The sequence below is a fragment of the Mustela erminea genome, chromosome 6, assembly GCF_009829155.1.
Source record: "Mustela erminea isolate mMusErm1 chromosome 6, mMusErm1.Pri, whole genome shotgun sequence".
NCBI lineage: Eukaryota > Metazoa > Chordata > Mammalia > Carnivora > Mustelidae > Mustela > Mustela erminea.
In genome coordinates this window covers 3,824,980-3,840,840 of record NC_045619.1, presented here as the reverse complement: position 1 = coordinate 3,840,840, position 15,861 = coordinate 3,824,980, and the positions used below count along the sequence as shown (strand labels likewise).

Genomic DNA, 15,861 nt, shown 5'->3' with positions numbered 1-15,861 from the left:
CGTTTTTGAGCCACGTTGCCCGAAATGTCTTACCTTTGTAGCCCTGTAGTGGTTGCCGGTGTGGGCCTTGCTCCGGGGAGGAGAGGCATGTGGGAACTGAGATGCCCCGGGGGACTGGCCACATGTTCATTTTTCTCCCCCGGGCATGCGTTCTAGGTGGAAGGACAGATGCCCTCGCTCGCTCGCTCGCTGCTTGCTCGCCCTCTCCCCCTCTCCCCCTCCCCCTCTCCCCCTCTCCCCTCCTCCCCCTCCTCCGATCTCAGTCTCTGTGTGTTTATCTCCTCCCTCCCTCCCTCCCCTCTCCCCTCTCCCCTGTGCAGTCCAGTATGTACCTGCCGTATTGCTGGCTTCTCTGTATCTAGAAAATGAACAGTGAGCGGGTTGGCCTCCCAGACAGCTTAATGAATAGTGTTTCTGGAAATTGTATTTTGGTACGTGTTGGGCGGTGGTGGGTGTGGCTAGATTCTCTTTCTAGAACAGAGAATGTAGATCTTCTGTTTTGATTAAGGACGGATCCCCAAGCACAGACCCTCCCCGGAGACGGGCATCTGGGTTGTCGCAGGCGGTGCGGGTACCACGTCAGATGGCTTCTTTCAGAAATGGGGCTCTGCCCGTTATTAGCCCAGTGATACGGGCAAGTTACTCAATTCCTCTCGGTTTCACTTGTCTTAATAACACATGAAAAGGTTTCTGAGAATGTGTCTGGCTAAGCGCTCCCGGTCTGTAGCTCTTTGATTTTGTGTTGTAAGTTACAGAGTGAGAACAGACAGGTTGGCCCGCCGGTCCATGGAAGTAAGTGCAAGCAGCTTTCTGAATAGGACATTCAGTGATTAGATTTGTTTTCCTCTGGTTTGTAACAGTTTCATCCTTTTTTCAGAGAAACTGCACCCAGGACTATCTTCCAGAGAGTCCTGGACATCTTGAAGAAATCTTCCCATGCTGTTGAGCTGGCCTGCAGAGACCCGTCCCAGGCGGAGCATCTGGCGTCCAGCCTGCAGCTGATAACGGAGTGCTTCCGGTGTCTCCGCAACGCCTGCATCGAGTGTCCTGTGAACCAGAACTCTATCAGGTAGCCTTCTTTGTGGTGCCCACTGATCCTCTGATCCTCTTTCCTTGCGTATGTGAGTGCTGGGCTGTCTTGCAGGTTTACGGGCAAGAAATAGTTTGGGGATCACAGTGTTATTACCCAGTGGTAACCACAAGGCTAGATTCCGTCTCTAGGCGACAGGCACCCTGCGGTCTTGCCACTGGACACTTGCAGGCGAGCATATAAACGATACGACCTATGACAGAGTGTTTTTAACATTAGGGGTTACATACAAAGGTCCTTTCTTCTTTGTATTTCTAGTATGTTTTGAACTCTTAGGTTATAGACATACAGCACAGTGATTTCAACTTAATTTTAATTCTCCAATCCTGGATTCTGCCTTTCTAAAGGCATATGCAGTTCTGGGCCTCACTTTTCGTAGCCGTAAATATTTAGTTTTAGTGTTTTAATTAGTTAGCCTGTGTTGGCTTGGAGCAAGGAGCGTGCCTTGTAGATTTCTAAGATGGCCTATTCTAAGATTTCCTTTAGACCGTGCAGAGGTGCGAGCTCTCTTTCCGCCTGTTTTAGAAGGGGCACCTTGTTGGAAGTAGTTGAGAAGAGAATTGCCAGATGCTGTTCCCGTTCTTTTGCTTGTTGGTCTCCCCTCCCAGAGCTGAGCACCTTTCCTCTTTGGTTTAATGGAATCTGCTTTTTTTTTTTTTAAAGATGTTATTTATTTGATAGACAGAGATCACAAGTAGGCAGAGAGGTAGGCAGAGAGAGAGAGAGAGGAGGAAGCAGGCTCCCCGCTGAGCAGGGAGCCTGATGCAGGGCTTGATCCCAGGACCCTGAGATCATGACCTGAGCCGAAGGCAGAGGCTTTAACCCACCGAGCCACCCAGGTGCCCCTGGAATCTGCTTTTTATTACAAATTTTTACTTGAGATGAAATCGGAAGCCACAAAGAGCACAGCACGTTCCCCTTTCTTTCCTGGGCTTGAAGTAGACAGAGCCTCCAGGCCTCTCTCGCCGCTGCGGTGGGTGGAGCTGGGCTAGTCCAGAAGCCTCTTGAGGGACCCCCTTTGCTGCCTAGACAGTCTTCAACCTGAGGCTTTGATGTGATGAGTGGGAGTTTTAAGCTCGGGGTTGGGGGGAGAGTGCCGAGGTTGTTTCACTCCATACTGAGCAGACCCTGCTGTCCGTTTTGCAGGTAAATGCATAGAAATGGTAATAATGTTGCTAATAATAGTTTACATCTTAAAATATAACTAGTTAATGTGCTAGAAACCGAAGCCAGGGGCAGAGGCTAGTTTGTTTTGTCCCTTTCCGGGCAGGGTGGCCCCTCTGATGTGATCCGGGAGGAAAGGGAGAGCTTAGAGCAGAAACTCTCGAGTGCGGGCTGCCGAATTCATCGTGGTGCCTGGCTCGCCTCGCTGGGAAGGATGCGAGCTTTTGGTGGGCCTGCCCTCCACACCGGGCTTTGTCCCCAGGGCTTAACTGCAGTGTCTTATTTTATTTTTAGAACAAACCCAAGAAATAGCATGCTACTGTTTTCCCACTTTTACAGAAGAGGAAACTGTGGCTCGGGTTAAGGAACTTGCCCGACAGTCCCTCATTCCGTGAACAGCAGACGAGCCAGGGAACGCTCTCTGGGACTCCAGAGCTCAGCTTGAAAGCGGTTGTCGTATCTGCCTAGAGACACCTGCTAACCCTGTCGTGGGTGACTGCTCGGTCCCTTGAACAGCCACGGGACCCTATATCGGGACCCTGACCTTCATGAGCACCGGTCTTCCCCTCTGGAAGTCAGGGCAAGCAGTATCTCCCACCCAGGGCTGTGGGTGTTTCAGATGAGATTGCTTAACGCCACTTGCCTCCTCCGCTCTGCCCGGGTCCCCCGTGGCCTGGTTCTGCCCTCAGGAACGCTAGCGCACTCGAAGTGTACGATAATACAACTTCCTTTGCAGTTCATTTCTTGTTTGCTTTTCCTGACTATACAAGTAATACGCAAACTATAAAAATTCAAGCACTGCAAGGAAACATAGTGTGGCAGATGAGATAGCAGCTGTCTTCTGGCAGGGCCATCCACGCAAGCACCATACCCCTCTGGGAGGTGGGCACTGAGCCGCCCTTCGGCCGTGGGGAGGGAAGAGAGGACTCGGACCCTCTTGTTCTTTAAGGAGTGAGTGTCGTGGCTTCATTCTGCTTCTCGTGGGGAAGTGAAGGCAGGGAGCCGTTGTGGTTTCCTTTGCTGCTCGAACAGATTGCTGCAGACTTGGTGGCTTGCTTGAACACCAAATCTTTCTTATCTTCTCTTTCTGAGTCAGAAGTCCAAACTCAGCGAGAACCAGTGGGGCTGGTAGCAGACATTCTTTAGCAGAGAATCCGTTCTCTTGTTTTTCCACCTTCTGGAGCCTGCCTGGGTCCTTGTTTGCGGCTCCGTCCTCCCTGCCTCCAAGCAACACCAGAGAATCTTCCAGTCCCTTTGCAGCTCCCACCATCCTGCACCCCCTGATAAGGACTCTTAGGATTAATGATGCCCACGCCAGTATCTAGGATAATCTTCCCCTCTCAGAACCAGTAATCATACCTAAAAAGTCTCTTCTGATTTTTTTTGACCAACTTTGATTCTCAGCGGCAGCTGCGGGTCTAGACTCATTTCCGTTCGGACACCACCCGCCTGGAATCAGTGCCATCAGATCCCATAACGTAAAGGACTCGGTCCCATAAGATAGCCCCACTTGAGATGCGAACCGGTTGCCATTTCTGCCTAGCTGACAAGTTCCGAGGTTCCCGTGACGCCTCTCGGGTTTGATACAACGGTTCCCAGGACTCAGGGAGGCACTTGCCATACGGTTACCAGTTTCCTGTGAAGGACACAACTTTGGGATATCCAAAGAGAGGAGCTACGTAGGGCAAGTGGGTTGCTGCAGGGCGGTCTTGCTCCCTCTGATGTGTTCACTAGCCCACAGAGAAGTTTTCCAAACTTGTCATTTTGTGGGGGTCTTTATGGAGCTTCTGTCACATAGGCTTGATTGCAAAAATTGTTGTCTGTTGGTGATGGAACTCAATCTCTAGACCTTTCTCCTCCACAGAGGTCTGGAGGTTGGGGCTGAATGTTACAGTCCCATAATCACTTGGTTGGTCCCTCTGGGGGACAGTCAGCCCCGCTGTGAGGCCACGTGGAGGCCCCATTAGAGCCGCCTTATCAGGATAAACCCACTTGTGGTTGAGAGGGGCTTGCTGTAAATATCAAAAAACTCCTTATCACACTGGAAATTCCAAGGGTTTTAGGTGCTCTGTGCTAGGAACCTGGGACAAAGACCAAAAACATATTTCTTAATATACCACATCTCTTTGGTCATATAAGAGAGCATAATTACAGGTTCCAGAGTTGAGGGTGTGGACATCCTTCGGGGGCCATTCTCCCCACCACGGTCCACCCTGGAGCCCCGAGAGAGTCAGTATGCGGAATGCCTTCAGCCCTTCCCAGTGCCCCACATTTTTGACCCCGACAACATTAGCTGGAGTCCAGAATCTCATCTAAGTCTCATCAGCTAAAAGTCCCGAATTTCATTACCCAGTTTTCTCAATTACTCACATGTCCGATTCTGGGTGGAGCACATCCATTCTGGGGTAGAATTCGACTGTATTGGTGCGGCTGTGAAACTGGACAGGTTCTCTGCTCCCCAAATGCAGTTTGGGGCAGGCCTAAGGTAACTGTTTTGGACATTATCCTTTGAAAGAGGAGAAAATCGAAGGAAAAGAGGAATCACTGATCCCAAGCAAAGCAGTTTCAGAATCCCATCTGGCAAAAAACTCAGTTCGGTTTCCAGGCCTGGGAAGAGTCATCTGTGGCTTGAGGCTGGGCCCTTGGCCCTGCCCTCAGAGTCAGCCTTCCTTTTTCCCCAAGGGAGCATGTGTTTGCACCTGAGTCATTCTATCAGCCTACTTCCCCCCAGTAGAATTTTGGGAGTTTGACCCTTTTTTTTTTTTTTTTTTAAATTTCATCCTTTCTCTGTGCCTTTTGTCCAAGCTGGCAGACTTTCTTCTCCCGGTAAAACATTTTTAACAACCGTGTGGGTCTCACGTGTCTGTCACGGGGATTGCCATCGTTAGACAAGAGGGTCCTGCACAGAGCTTTCATAGATAACCCCGTCTCTACTCCTGGGTTCTGCTGAGGTGACAGAAGGGAGTGGGTCCCACCCTAATCTGCTCAAAGAGCCCCTCCTCACCTGGGACTCAACACTGACCTTCTGATTCTTCCCAGGCAGGAGCAAAAGCTGTGCAGCTGACCCCTTGGCTTTCTCGGCAGAGCACGCTTTCTTGCCACTGACTGTCCCAGTTTTAGTGTCTTTTGCCATCTGGCTAGACTGAGAATTCTCCGAAGCAAGACCTGGTTCTCTCTTCATCTCCTTTCTGTTAGGTGCAGCAGGAAGCGGAGCACTCAGGTCCCACCGTCATCGTGGCTCAGCTAAACATCCAAGTTCATCATTTTGCTGAGCTTCTGCGCCTGTGGGAAAAGGGTCCCCTTTCCCCGGTTTCCAGGGGTCGGTTCCTCACTTCCGAGCCCTCACTGGCAGTGCCTTCGGTATCCACGTGCCCACCAGAAGTCTAAAAGCTTCTAGCATTTCAGAGGCTGCTCACTGTTCTTCTGGCCCCTGCTCCCTGCCAGATTCCAGAGCTGCTCCCACGTTTGCGGGTGTTTATATGTGCACCACCGCTTCTGCTTCCCCAAATCTGATTGCTTTCCTCCTGCTGCTGTGACGCGTTACTCAACCCACTTTATGGCTTCAAACGACACAGATTTGTTATCTTTTGGTTCGGGAATTCAGAAGGCTGGAATGGGTCACCATGGCCGAGTTCCCTTTGGAGGCTCTTGGGGAAAATCCATTTCCTGGCCTTTTCTAGAAGCTTCTAGAAGCCGCTGGCATTTCTGGGCTCATGTCCCCTTCCCCAACTCTGACACCCTCTTGTATTCCTCTTTTAAGGTGCTTGTGACCATATTGGTCCCACCTGGCTAGTCCAGGGTGATCTTTCCATCTCAAGATCCTGAATCCACTCACAGCCCGAAGGTCCCCTTTGCCTTGGGGGGTAACACGTCGGCAGGTTATGAGATTATGATGTGGAAAGTTTGCGGCTCTGTTCCCTGGATCATTTGAAACGCAGGCCTAAGAAAACTAATGGGTCTGACTCTGTCTTTTTAAAAAATCTCCTACAGGAACTTGGATACAATTGGCGTGGCTGTTGATCTGATTTTTCTTTTTCGTGAGCTACGGGTGGAGCAGGAGTCCCTGTTGACAGGTAACTTGTAACTTGTGGGATTCATGGCTTTCTCAGACCTTTGGAAAGGATTTAAAATCCACATCTTAGTTAAAGCAATTGTTTTGTATTTCATGATACAGAGAAACTTATTTGGTGATGTTAGTGAATGATCATAAATGAAGTTGTCACAGCTTCCTGTCCTCACTCTGTTGTGGGGTGAATTGTGCTCCCGGACTCTCCCCCAGTTCTGTACGGCGGAGCCCCGACTCCTGCCACTTGGGGATGTGACTGTGTTTGGAGACCGGGCCATGAAAGAGCTAAATCCAGTAGAATGGAGTCCTGCAGGCGGACCTAACCCGTGATGGCTGGGGTCCTTGTAAGAAGAGGAGGTCAGCACACAGACACACACAGAGGGACGACCACACGAGGACATGGCGAGAGGACCGCCATCTGCAAGCCCAGCAAGGGGGCTCAGAAGGAACCAGCCCATCCCACACCTTGATCGTGGACGTTGAACCTCCTTCTCTGAGAAGATAAATCCATTGTTTACACCAACCAGTCTGGTGCTTTGTTAGGCCGGCCCTCGCATAGTCATACAGTGTTTTGTGTGGACATGGCATGCCTGTCCTCGGTGCCGACTGTGATCCGGACGCTGAGCAGAGCAGACAAGAGTCTGTCTTCCGCATCATCCGCGCCCCTTCACACAAAGTGTTTGCTCTCTGTTATTTTGGGCAGCAGTAATTTCTCAGGTATTGTCAAGAAACCAGTAGGGTGTGGGGTTTCGTAGGAAAGTGTTTTTAAGATGTTAGAGATGTAAAGATCTTTTTGTAGCTCTAATTTATGATGCACCAGAAGCCTCTGTGCTCAAATTGGGGGATGAAAAATCAGTAGCAAGGTCCGGTCCGGATTTCACCGCTGCGTGGAAAAGCAGCTCTTCTTGAAGTCTCTGTGGTACGGTCATTCCGGAGGAGAGTTCAGAAGGTAGTGCGTTTTATAATGACTGAAAAGTGCTGATATGATGGATAGTGGGTCCTGTGGTGGACAGCAGTGGGTTTCCCTGGCCACGAAGTATCTCTGAATGAGACACCTGAGAGGAAGCACCAGACGGACGCGGTGATTCAAGGGCCATCAGAGTGGGCCGGCCCTCCCCTGGCGCTCTGAAGCCCGTCCCTGTGTGGCCACTGAGCACCGCGTCTCCTGAAATCGCCCCATCCCTGGGCTCCATCCTTCCATCGCACATCATGTGCCCTCCTGTCTTCCTGGATGCTGACGGCTGCTGCTCCATCCCTGATCGGCCACAGAAGACTTGTGTGATGTTCATGGGATAAAACAGTGTTTCGCAGGATCAATTCTCTCTTCGCTGAAACAAGTCCATAATCTAACAGAAAATCTAAAGGAGGTGATTTCTGACACTTTTTAGGACCCAGTTTGTCAGTGGTAGAGAAATTGGTTGTGTGGTTGGCGGCCTGGCTTTTCACCACCAGTTGGTACCAGCCAGAGGGCACGTCTTCATACACCTGTGTTGTGTTGTGTTTTGTTGTGTTACGTTGTTGTGTTGTGTTGTGTTGGTGTGTTTGGAACGGTTTACGGTTTCGGCAGCTGTGGTGTGTTAGTTTAATTAAGGAATCCGCCTTTTACTGACCTGACATTCACGTAGCCGACAAGTAACCTCTTTAAAGGGAACAGCCGTGGGGCCTTGAGAGCGTTCGCAGTGCCGTGCAGCCACCACATCTAACTGCACGCACTTCCACAGTTCCGAGAGGACATCCTCTCCCCGCCGAGCAGCTGCTTTCCGTTCTCCCCTCTGCTGTGTCTGTCTCTGGATTTACCAGTTCTGGGTTTCTCATGGAAGTGGAATCAGAGAGTCATGGGACCTGTGTGTCTGCCTTCTTTCAGGAAGCAGAATGTGTTTCCGAGTGTTTGCACATTGTAGCAGGTACCAGTACCTCAGTTATGTGACGACTGAATAAGACTCGGTGGTGTGCATGGGCCACATTTCATGAATCTGTTCACTGGCGGCCATTTGGGTGGTTTCCGCCATTTGGCTGTGGCGCTGCTATCGGGCCGTCCAGGATAGCGCTGCTCCGGGTGTGCCTGTGGACATACTAATCGGTGTATGGTCTTTCTGTCCTTCAGCAGTTGTAGCAGTGGAATTGTGGGTCCACTTCCTATTTAAGTTGTTAAGGAACCAGACTCTCCTCAGCCCCTGTGCTGTTTTGCATTTTACCGACAGTGTACAGTATTCCCGTTTCTCCACGTCCTCGCCCGTGCGTGCTCCTTGTCCTTTCCGGGGGGTCGGAGGCATCCCGATGCTTGGGAAGCGGCATCTCACTGTGGTTCTGATTTGTGTTTTCCTCATGATTAATGATGCTGAGCATCTTCTTATGTGCTTGTTTTGGCCATTTGTAAATCTCCTTTGGGGGAAATGTCAAGGTCTTTGCCCAGTTTTTAATTGGGCTGTTTGTCTTTTTGTGGTTTTTTTTTTTTTTTAAGATTTATTTATTTATTTATTTTGGAGAGCGGGAGAGTGAGTGTTTGTGAGCAGGGGCAGAGGAAAAGGGGAAGAAGCAGACTCCCTGCTGAGCCGGACTCTGGGCTCCAGGCCAGGACGCGGAGATCATGACCTGAGCCGGAGGCAGACGCTTCACTCACTGAGCCATCCAGGCGCCCCTGTTGTTGATTTTTAATTTTTTTTTAAATTAAAAAAAATTTTTTTTAATTTATTTGACATATAGAGATCACAGTAGGCAGAGAGGCAGGCAGAGAGAGAGGGGGGAAGCAGGCTCCCTGTCAAGCAGAGAGCCCGATGTGGGGCTCAATCCCAGGACCCTGGGGTCATGACCTGAGCCGAAGGCAGAGGCTTAACCCACTGAGCCACCCAGGCGCCCCTCCCGTTGTTGATTTTTTAAGAGTATGTCTATGTCGTGCGTATTAGCAGTTAGGTGGAATCTATAGATCCGTTTGGTGAGACTTGCCAACTTAGCTATACGGAGTCTTCTAGTCCATGAACATGGGCCATATCTCCCCTGATTTAGGTCTTTACTTTTCAGTTGTGTCGGCTTTATGGAGATGATGTGTGCTTACAGGCAGAACTGGAAGCATGTTAGCGAGGTGGGGGGGGAAATGGAAGTTCCACAGTATTTCTCTCTTTCTTCTTAAAGAGGGTGGTCCGCGATACGCCTGAATTTGGAATTCCATGTGAAATTGGGATTCAACAATGAAACTTAAAAAATTTTTATAGTGTATTAGTTCAAGCCTAATACAAGCCTTATAAAAGCACTCTGGTTCTTAATAAAGTGCCCATACTGTGTTGTGACTCTTTCTCTGTGAGAACCTTATTCTTGGTGGATTTTTAGCAGCATATCTGTGCCAGCGTTTTGTTACCACTCTTGAGGTAAAAACTGTAATTACATTGTCAAAATAATATTTAGAGTATTATTTTCAGAGAATAATTGCAGTGGTGTGATGAATATATTACGCTCATCAAATTTTATGTAAACACAAGCATGAGTTATTTTAATTGAATTATTGGTGTTGTTTTTGGCCTTTATTCATTTTTAATCTGTAAAAATAATGTTGGGATTTTGGAATGGTTTTGTAACATTTGCAGTATTTACACAGATCACTTGATAAGCTGTTTGGTAAAAGTAAACTGTCATTAGTACTTGTCTGGGGTTTTCTTTTCTTGCTGCTGGGACATCTTTAAACCTTTTCCTTCCTGGAATTGCGTTCTGATTCAGAGTGCTAATTTTTAGTTGCCTGAATGATCTTTAGGTCAGTTGCCTTTCAGACCAGCTTGTATTGTTGGCGTGTGTGTGTGTGTGTGTGTGTGTGTGTATGTGAGAGAGAGAGAGAGAGAGAGAGAGAGAAATTCAGTTCTACAAGGATTTGAATGTTAACATCCTATTCAGTAAAAATATAAATTGTCATTTTAAATTGTGACTTCAGTTTAAAAATGAGGGTAGAGCTTTTCATTATAAACATTTCCTATAATTTCATTACAAAGTAATTTTTAAAAACTCAGAAAAGGGAAAGGAAAATAGCCGTCACCTGTACGTAGGCTGCTGCAGACTCGCGCTTGACTGTTTAACCCTCTGTCCGTGTTTGTGTGTACGGGAATGGACCGGTACTTGGCAGTTTTGTATCTTGCTTCTTGTAGATTGTAATGTGAAGTCAGTTGTGAAGTTCTTGGTTTATCATTTTCTTGTCTTTGTATTTCTCAGTATTTCTTCCTATTCTTATCTCAGTGTTTCTGTTTTGGGCCACCATTCCAGAACTCTCTGAGCCGGCGATTGCTGAGTTCCTGTGAGCAAGTGCTGAGCACAGGCACGTCACGTTATCTTTTCCTTCTTATTCTTTGCAGCCCGTCTGCCTGGGAGGTCTTGGGGGCAGCCGGTTCTGTGCCCAGCCCAGGGTTAGCGTGGGTGGGGCGGTTTGGGCCCTAAGGCTGGAAGGGAAGTCCGGATGGATCTCGGATCTTGGGAGAGTCATGAGGATGAAGGGCCAGAGCTCTGGGGCGGGACCCTCCTCCTGCCCATCCTCCTTCTGCCAAAGCAGAGGTCTAGAAAGCTTAAAGACTTCAGAAGTGCCCTGCTCTTAAAACTGCTTCGTGGTTGCTGCACGGTGGGAATCCTCTCATGGAGTGGAATCTCCCATTTCACCTCCTGTTCCTGCAACTTTTTACCTTCCTGGATCGGCCTGGGTTCCTGGGGGCAGAAGAGCCACCTCTGGCTTCGGCCAGGTTTGCTGCTTTAGCGTGCAAGTGAGGTGATCCGAGAGCTTTAGTTTGCTTGTGTGTGGAAGGGCTGGCGATGAGCTCAGAAGGCTGTGGTGGGGGTTAGGTGATAGCCCGGTCAGAGCACAGCGCCCAGCACCCGGTAAGTACTCAGCAGGTGCTACTACTTTGATCCCTCCTGCCTCTTTGCCTCATTGCTCGCTTCCCGGCGCTCTACTCACATGGGGTTTGGTTCCCCAGAAGTGTCTCGATCTCTTTCCACTCGGGATCGCATCGCATGCCTTTCCGCCTGCATGGGCTGCCCTGGCCCTGATGTGAACCACTTCAAACCCAGTGAGCAAACAGGAGGGTGCGGGTGTGGACACCTCGGCGTGCATGCCAGGCATAGTTGGGGCATGGCCCTGGGAGGCTGGGGCTCGGTCAGGCAGTGGCCTTTTAGGTATGGGGCGTGTCCCAAGGAAGGGGCTGGGCAGGGGTGGGCCAGCAGGGATTCACGGTCGTGTCCAGTTACCACAAAGCACAGAAGTATTTTAAGTATTTCCCCGATGAGCTTCTCTCCACCCGTGTGAACTGTATGAATGCTCCTGGCTTCTCTCAGCGCTCCTGGCCTGGTTAAGAGCTGGCGTTGAAGGCACACTGTGGGCTCCCGAGTTTTGGCTGGGCCCCTCACTTGCTGTCGACCTCGGCTGATTTACTGAATCACTCTGTGCCTCCGTTTCTTCATCTGTGAAATGTTAGATGATGCGGTCTGCCTTATTGTGAAGATAAAAATAAGAACGCACAGAAATGACATGTGTGTATCACGCTGGTGATTGCCTAATGCCAGAGACTGTTCTGGATCTTGGGCTGTCGTTATTCAACTCAAGCTCACCCCTCTGTCTCTGTTTTTGCACTGGGTCGCCAGGGCTGGAAGGCCACAGACACAGCTGTCCTTTGCTTTCTGTTAGGGTCAGCCAGTGAAGGATGCTGGTGGGAAGCTGGCTGGCGGGAGGCGGGAAGTCGGGACGTGACCCCATTCGTGTCCCCCTTGGAAAGCAGCAGCCGCGCCCCCTTTCCAGCCTCCCTGTGTTCACCCAGGGGTTCCATTGTCAGCTGGTCGGGGCCCTTCCCGAGTCGGAGGCGCCCTCTGTGCTTCCAAGGCCCACACGGTAGCTGGGCAGCCCCTTTCTCCCAAGGCCTGGGTTCCAGCCCTGGAGGGCCGCTGCCGGCTCGGGCTTCTCACAACCCTACCTGCCTTACTTTGCCTTCGTGCCTTCAGTTCCGAGGGTGGCGGCTGTTGCCTATAGCCTGAATCTCTGTGTTAACCTCAGCGTTGCCTTTGTGGTTTCTTTCTTTATATTAGTTTTTCTTTGTTGGAATGAGTACTGTTGTCCGCCTGACTTGGTCCTGACAGATTGAGCGGTCATTGTGTTCTGAGGCCTGTGCTTGGGGCCCTTTTCTCTTGCTCCCGCTTGAACCTTCCTCTTCCTCTGCTCCATCCACTCTGCCGGCGAGGACCCGTCCGGGCGATGGAAACCACATCACTGGAACAGGGAAACTTGATGTAAAGAATCACGGACTCTAACCAGGGCTTGAAGTAACGGGGTTGACTACTAAGAAGTACGGACAGTGCGGGAGCATACAGGAGTTGTAGACACTCTGGGCAGCCGGTACCCCTCGGGCTGAGATGAGTGTCCAAGGGAGAGACTCCCCCTCCCTGGGTCTGAGATCCAGCTCTTTTTGGAGACAGCCTGGTCATGGCTCTCTTGTCACGTGGAGAAGTCGCTGAGAGGCCCTGTTGGTGGAACTTGCTGGAAATCCACCCCTAGGGTGCTGGGGAAGTTGCTTTGAAGCATCCTGAGGAAGTTTTTGGCTGCTGGAGACCTCCGGTTGGTCACACCCTGCAGGAGCTCGTCCCTGTTCCCTCGCCATAGGACGTGCTACGGAAACCGGCCAGGGAGTCGCCCGGAACCGAGTACCTGCACGCCTTCCGCGAGGCGCCTGCCGACAGAGGAGGCTGAACTTGCCGATTTTCTACTGAATTTGTCTTGTTGACTGATTCATAAAAGCTGTTTGAATCTTTGGATAAGTCCTTTGATACTTAAGTGTTCCTGTTACATTTTTGTCTCTCTTCCTATTCTGTGGATAGTGTTTTTAAAATACTCTTTAGGATATCTTCTGAGAAAAAAAAAGGTTTTTTTTGTTGTTGTTTTTTGTGTTTTTTAAAGATTTATTTGAGAGAGAGAGAGAAAGAGCACACAAGTGGTGAGGGGAGGAGTAGAGGGAGAGGGAGAAGCAGACTCCCCATTGAGCAGGGAGCCCGATGTGGGACTCGATCCCACGACTCCCGGATCGTGACCTGAGCTACAGGCAGACGCTTCACCAACGGAGCCACCCAGGCACCCAAGTGTTTTAACATTAAAGTTTAGTTTGTTAATGTTTTTCTCTGGTGTTATTTTGTGTGTCTTGTTTAAAATGTCTTTTTATTCTGTAGTGTTGTTTCCTAAAAGCTTTCATTTTTACTTTTTTCAATTTAGGTTAGTACTTGGAATTGAGTTTTCTGTGTTATATGAGGAAGGAGTCCAATTTCCATTTTTCCGTACTGGTACCCAGTCGTCCCAGTGTTATTTTTTGAAAAGACCATTTTGTACTCAATAATCTGTTGTCACATCTTTCGCCAGTTTCGGTTTGAGTCTCTTTCTTGTTCTTTTCTGTTGGTCTGCTTATCTCCTCCTGCCCCAGCACCGTACTGTTATACTGTTACACGTACTTGCTTACTGTTTTGTGAAAACAAATCCTTTTACCTAGTGATTTTCAACAGCTTCTCAGCTTTGGCCCTTTGTATAGTGGCAGATTTTAGAGTCATCTTGTCAAGTTACACAGATACCCACACAAACATATACACAGCCTCTGATTGTGTAAAATTACACATATGCACGTACACATACGCATGTGCGCAGACATGCACATAAACACCCTGTTGGGATTCAGACTCAGATTGCACTTACTCTCTAGAGAAAAGTGGATTCCTCTACTCTGTGATCATGGTGTGATTCCTCACTCAGTCAAGTTTTAGAATTTTTTTGCTTAGTGGCACTGTACATCACTTACAGCTGTATTTTTGATGCTTTCATACATGGTCTCCTTTCTTGATTATTATTATTTTTTTTTTTGCTTGTTCTCTCTCTATATGGAAATATTGACTCTAATTTAAAAATTTATTTTCAGTTATTTATTTTTAAAGGATTTTACATATTGATCTGAGAGAGTGTGTGCACATGCCCAAGTAGGGGGAGGGGCAGAGGGAGAGGGAGAAGCAGATTCCCTGCTGAGTGGGGAACCCAGCATAGGGCCCCATCCCAGGATCCTGAGATCATGGCCGGAGTCAAACTCAGATGCTTGACTCACCGAGCCACCAGGTGCCCTGTTGACTTTTTAAAATACTGACTTTGTATGCAGCAACTTTGGTGACTCTTACTAATTCAAACAACTTACATACTTAAAAATACTTTCCACGTACAGTAGAAATGACACTTCAGCTGTGAGGGGGAAAAAAGTTTAGTGTCTTCTTTTCTAGTGTTTGGCCATCCTTAGTCTTACTGGCCTGGATTTTCAGGAGAATGTCGACCAGAAATGGTGATAGCAGGTATTCCTGTCTCCATCCCTTTCAGAAGGCTCTCTCTCTCCAGTTGGCTATGAATTATATTGTGTTGTCGATTTTTTGTGGGCTGCCCATTTTTAGGTTAAAGAAGCCCTCTGGTAATCTTTCGTGGCTGGTAGTTGTTTTGTTTGTTGTTTGAAAATGAATGAGTGTTGAATTTCACCATCTCTGTGTTCCCTGCGGTTTTTGAGATTTTTGTATGTTTCTGTCCTTTGTAGGTTCATGTGGTCGGTTACAAATTTTGACTTTGTGATAATAAAGCAGCTTGCAGTACAGCTGTTAAGTTCACAGCTTCGTCATTCTCTATACAACTGGATTCAATTTGGAATACATTTTCAGTATTTTTTACATTCTGTTCCCTTCCTTTTTCCTGCTGTGCTTGTTCCGACTTGGGTATCACAGTTAAGCAAGCCTCACCAAGCTGGTTTGAGGGTCTGCTCTCTCTTCTGTCCTTTGGAAGAGTTGTATAAATTGGAATTATTTCCTACTTGAATGTGAATGGGTAGTAAAGCTGCCTGGGTCTAGGATTTTTTTTTTTTTTTCTTTGTGGGAAAATTTCTGGTTGCTGATTTGAAGACCTTAATGGTATAAGACTGCAGGCGTTCCCTGAATTTTTTACAGAGGTGCTTTTTCTTAGCCGTATTCTAGGGTTTTGTTTATTTAATTTAAATTTTCAAACAGTGTGGCCTAAAGGTATTTGTAGTATCTTCTGACTTTTCTTTTTTGATGTCTGCAAGATCCATGGCCGTGTCCTGTTACTTCTGAAAATTTAATGTCTTTATTCTTCGTGGCTTTTCTCCTTTTTGATTAGTTTTCTCAAAGGTTAGTCAATATTGAGCTTTTTGAAGAGTCCCATCTTGGATCTTGATGTTCTCTTTTTATGACTGCTTTCAATTTTAATAATTTCTTGCTCTTAATCTTTTTTTCTTCCTTTACTGTTTGGGTTGTTTTATTATTCTTTCTGTAATTTCTTGAAGCAAATGCTTAGCTTATTTTCTTCATTCTTCTTAACCAAAGTATGCCTTTTATTTTTTTAATTTTTATTTAGTTGTTTTTTTCAAAGTATGCATTTTAAAGCTATGAATATTCCTCTGGGTACTGTGTTAGCTGCATCTAGAAGCTTTGGCTTCTGGCATCTTTGTTGATTGAATATTGTATTTCCATTGTGATTTCTTTTCTGTCCCCATAGGTTATTTAG

The 15,861-nt window shown here is 48.1% G+C and overlaps 1 protein-coding gene across 3 annotated transcripts in view; it reads left to right on the top strand.

Annotated features, from left to right (window-relative positions):
- The window catches only part of ATXN10 (ataxin 10), a 160,114-nt gene that overhangs the window by 19,959 nt on the left and 124,294 nt on the right, over positions 1 to 15,861 (top strand). For all 3 annotated transcript variants that reach the window (XM_032345929.1, XM_032345926.1, XM_032345927.1), the window contains exons 2-3: positions 878 to 1,069; positions 6,245 to 6,327. In XM_032345929.1, the coding sequence (XP_032201820.1) occupies positions 878 to 1,069; positions 6,245 to 6,327 (275 nt within the window). The remainder of the gene's footprint in view (positions 1 to 877; positions 1,070 to 6,244; positions 6,328 to 15,861) is intronic.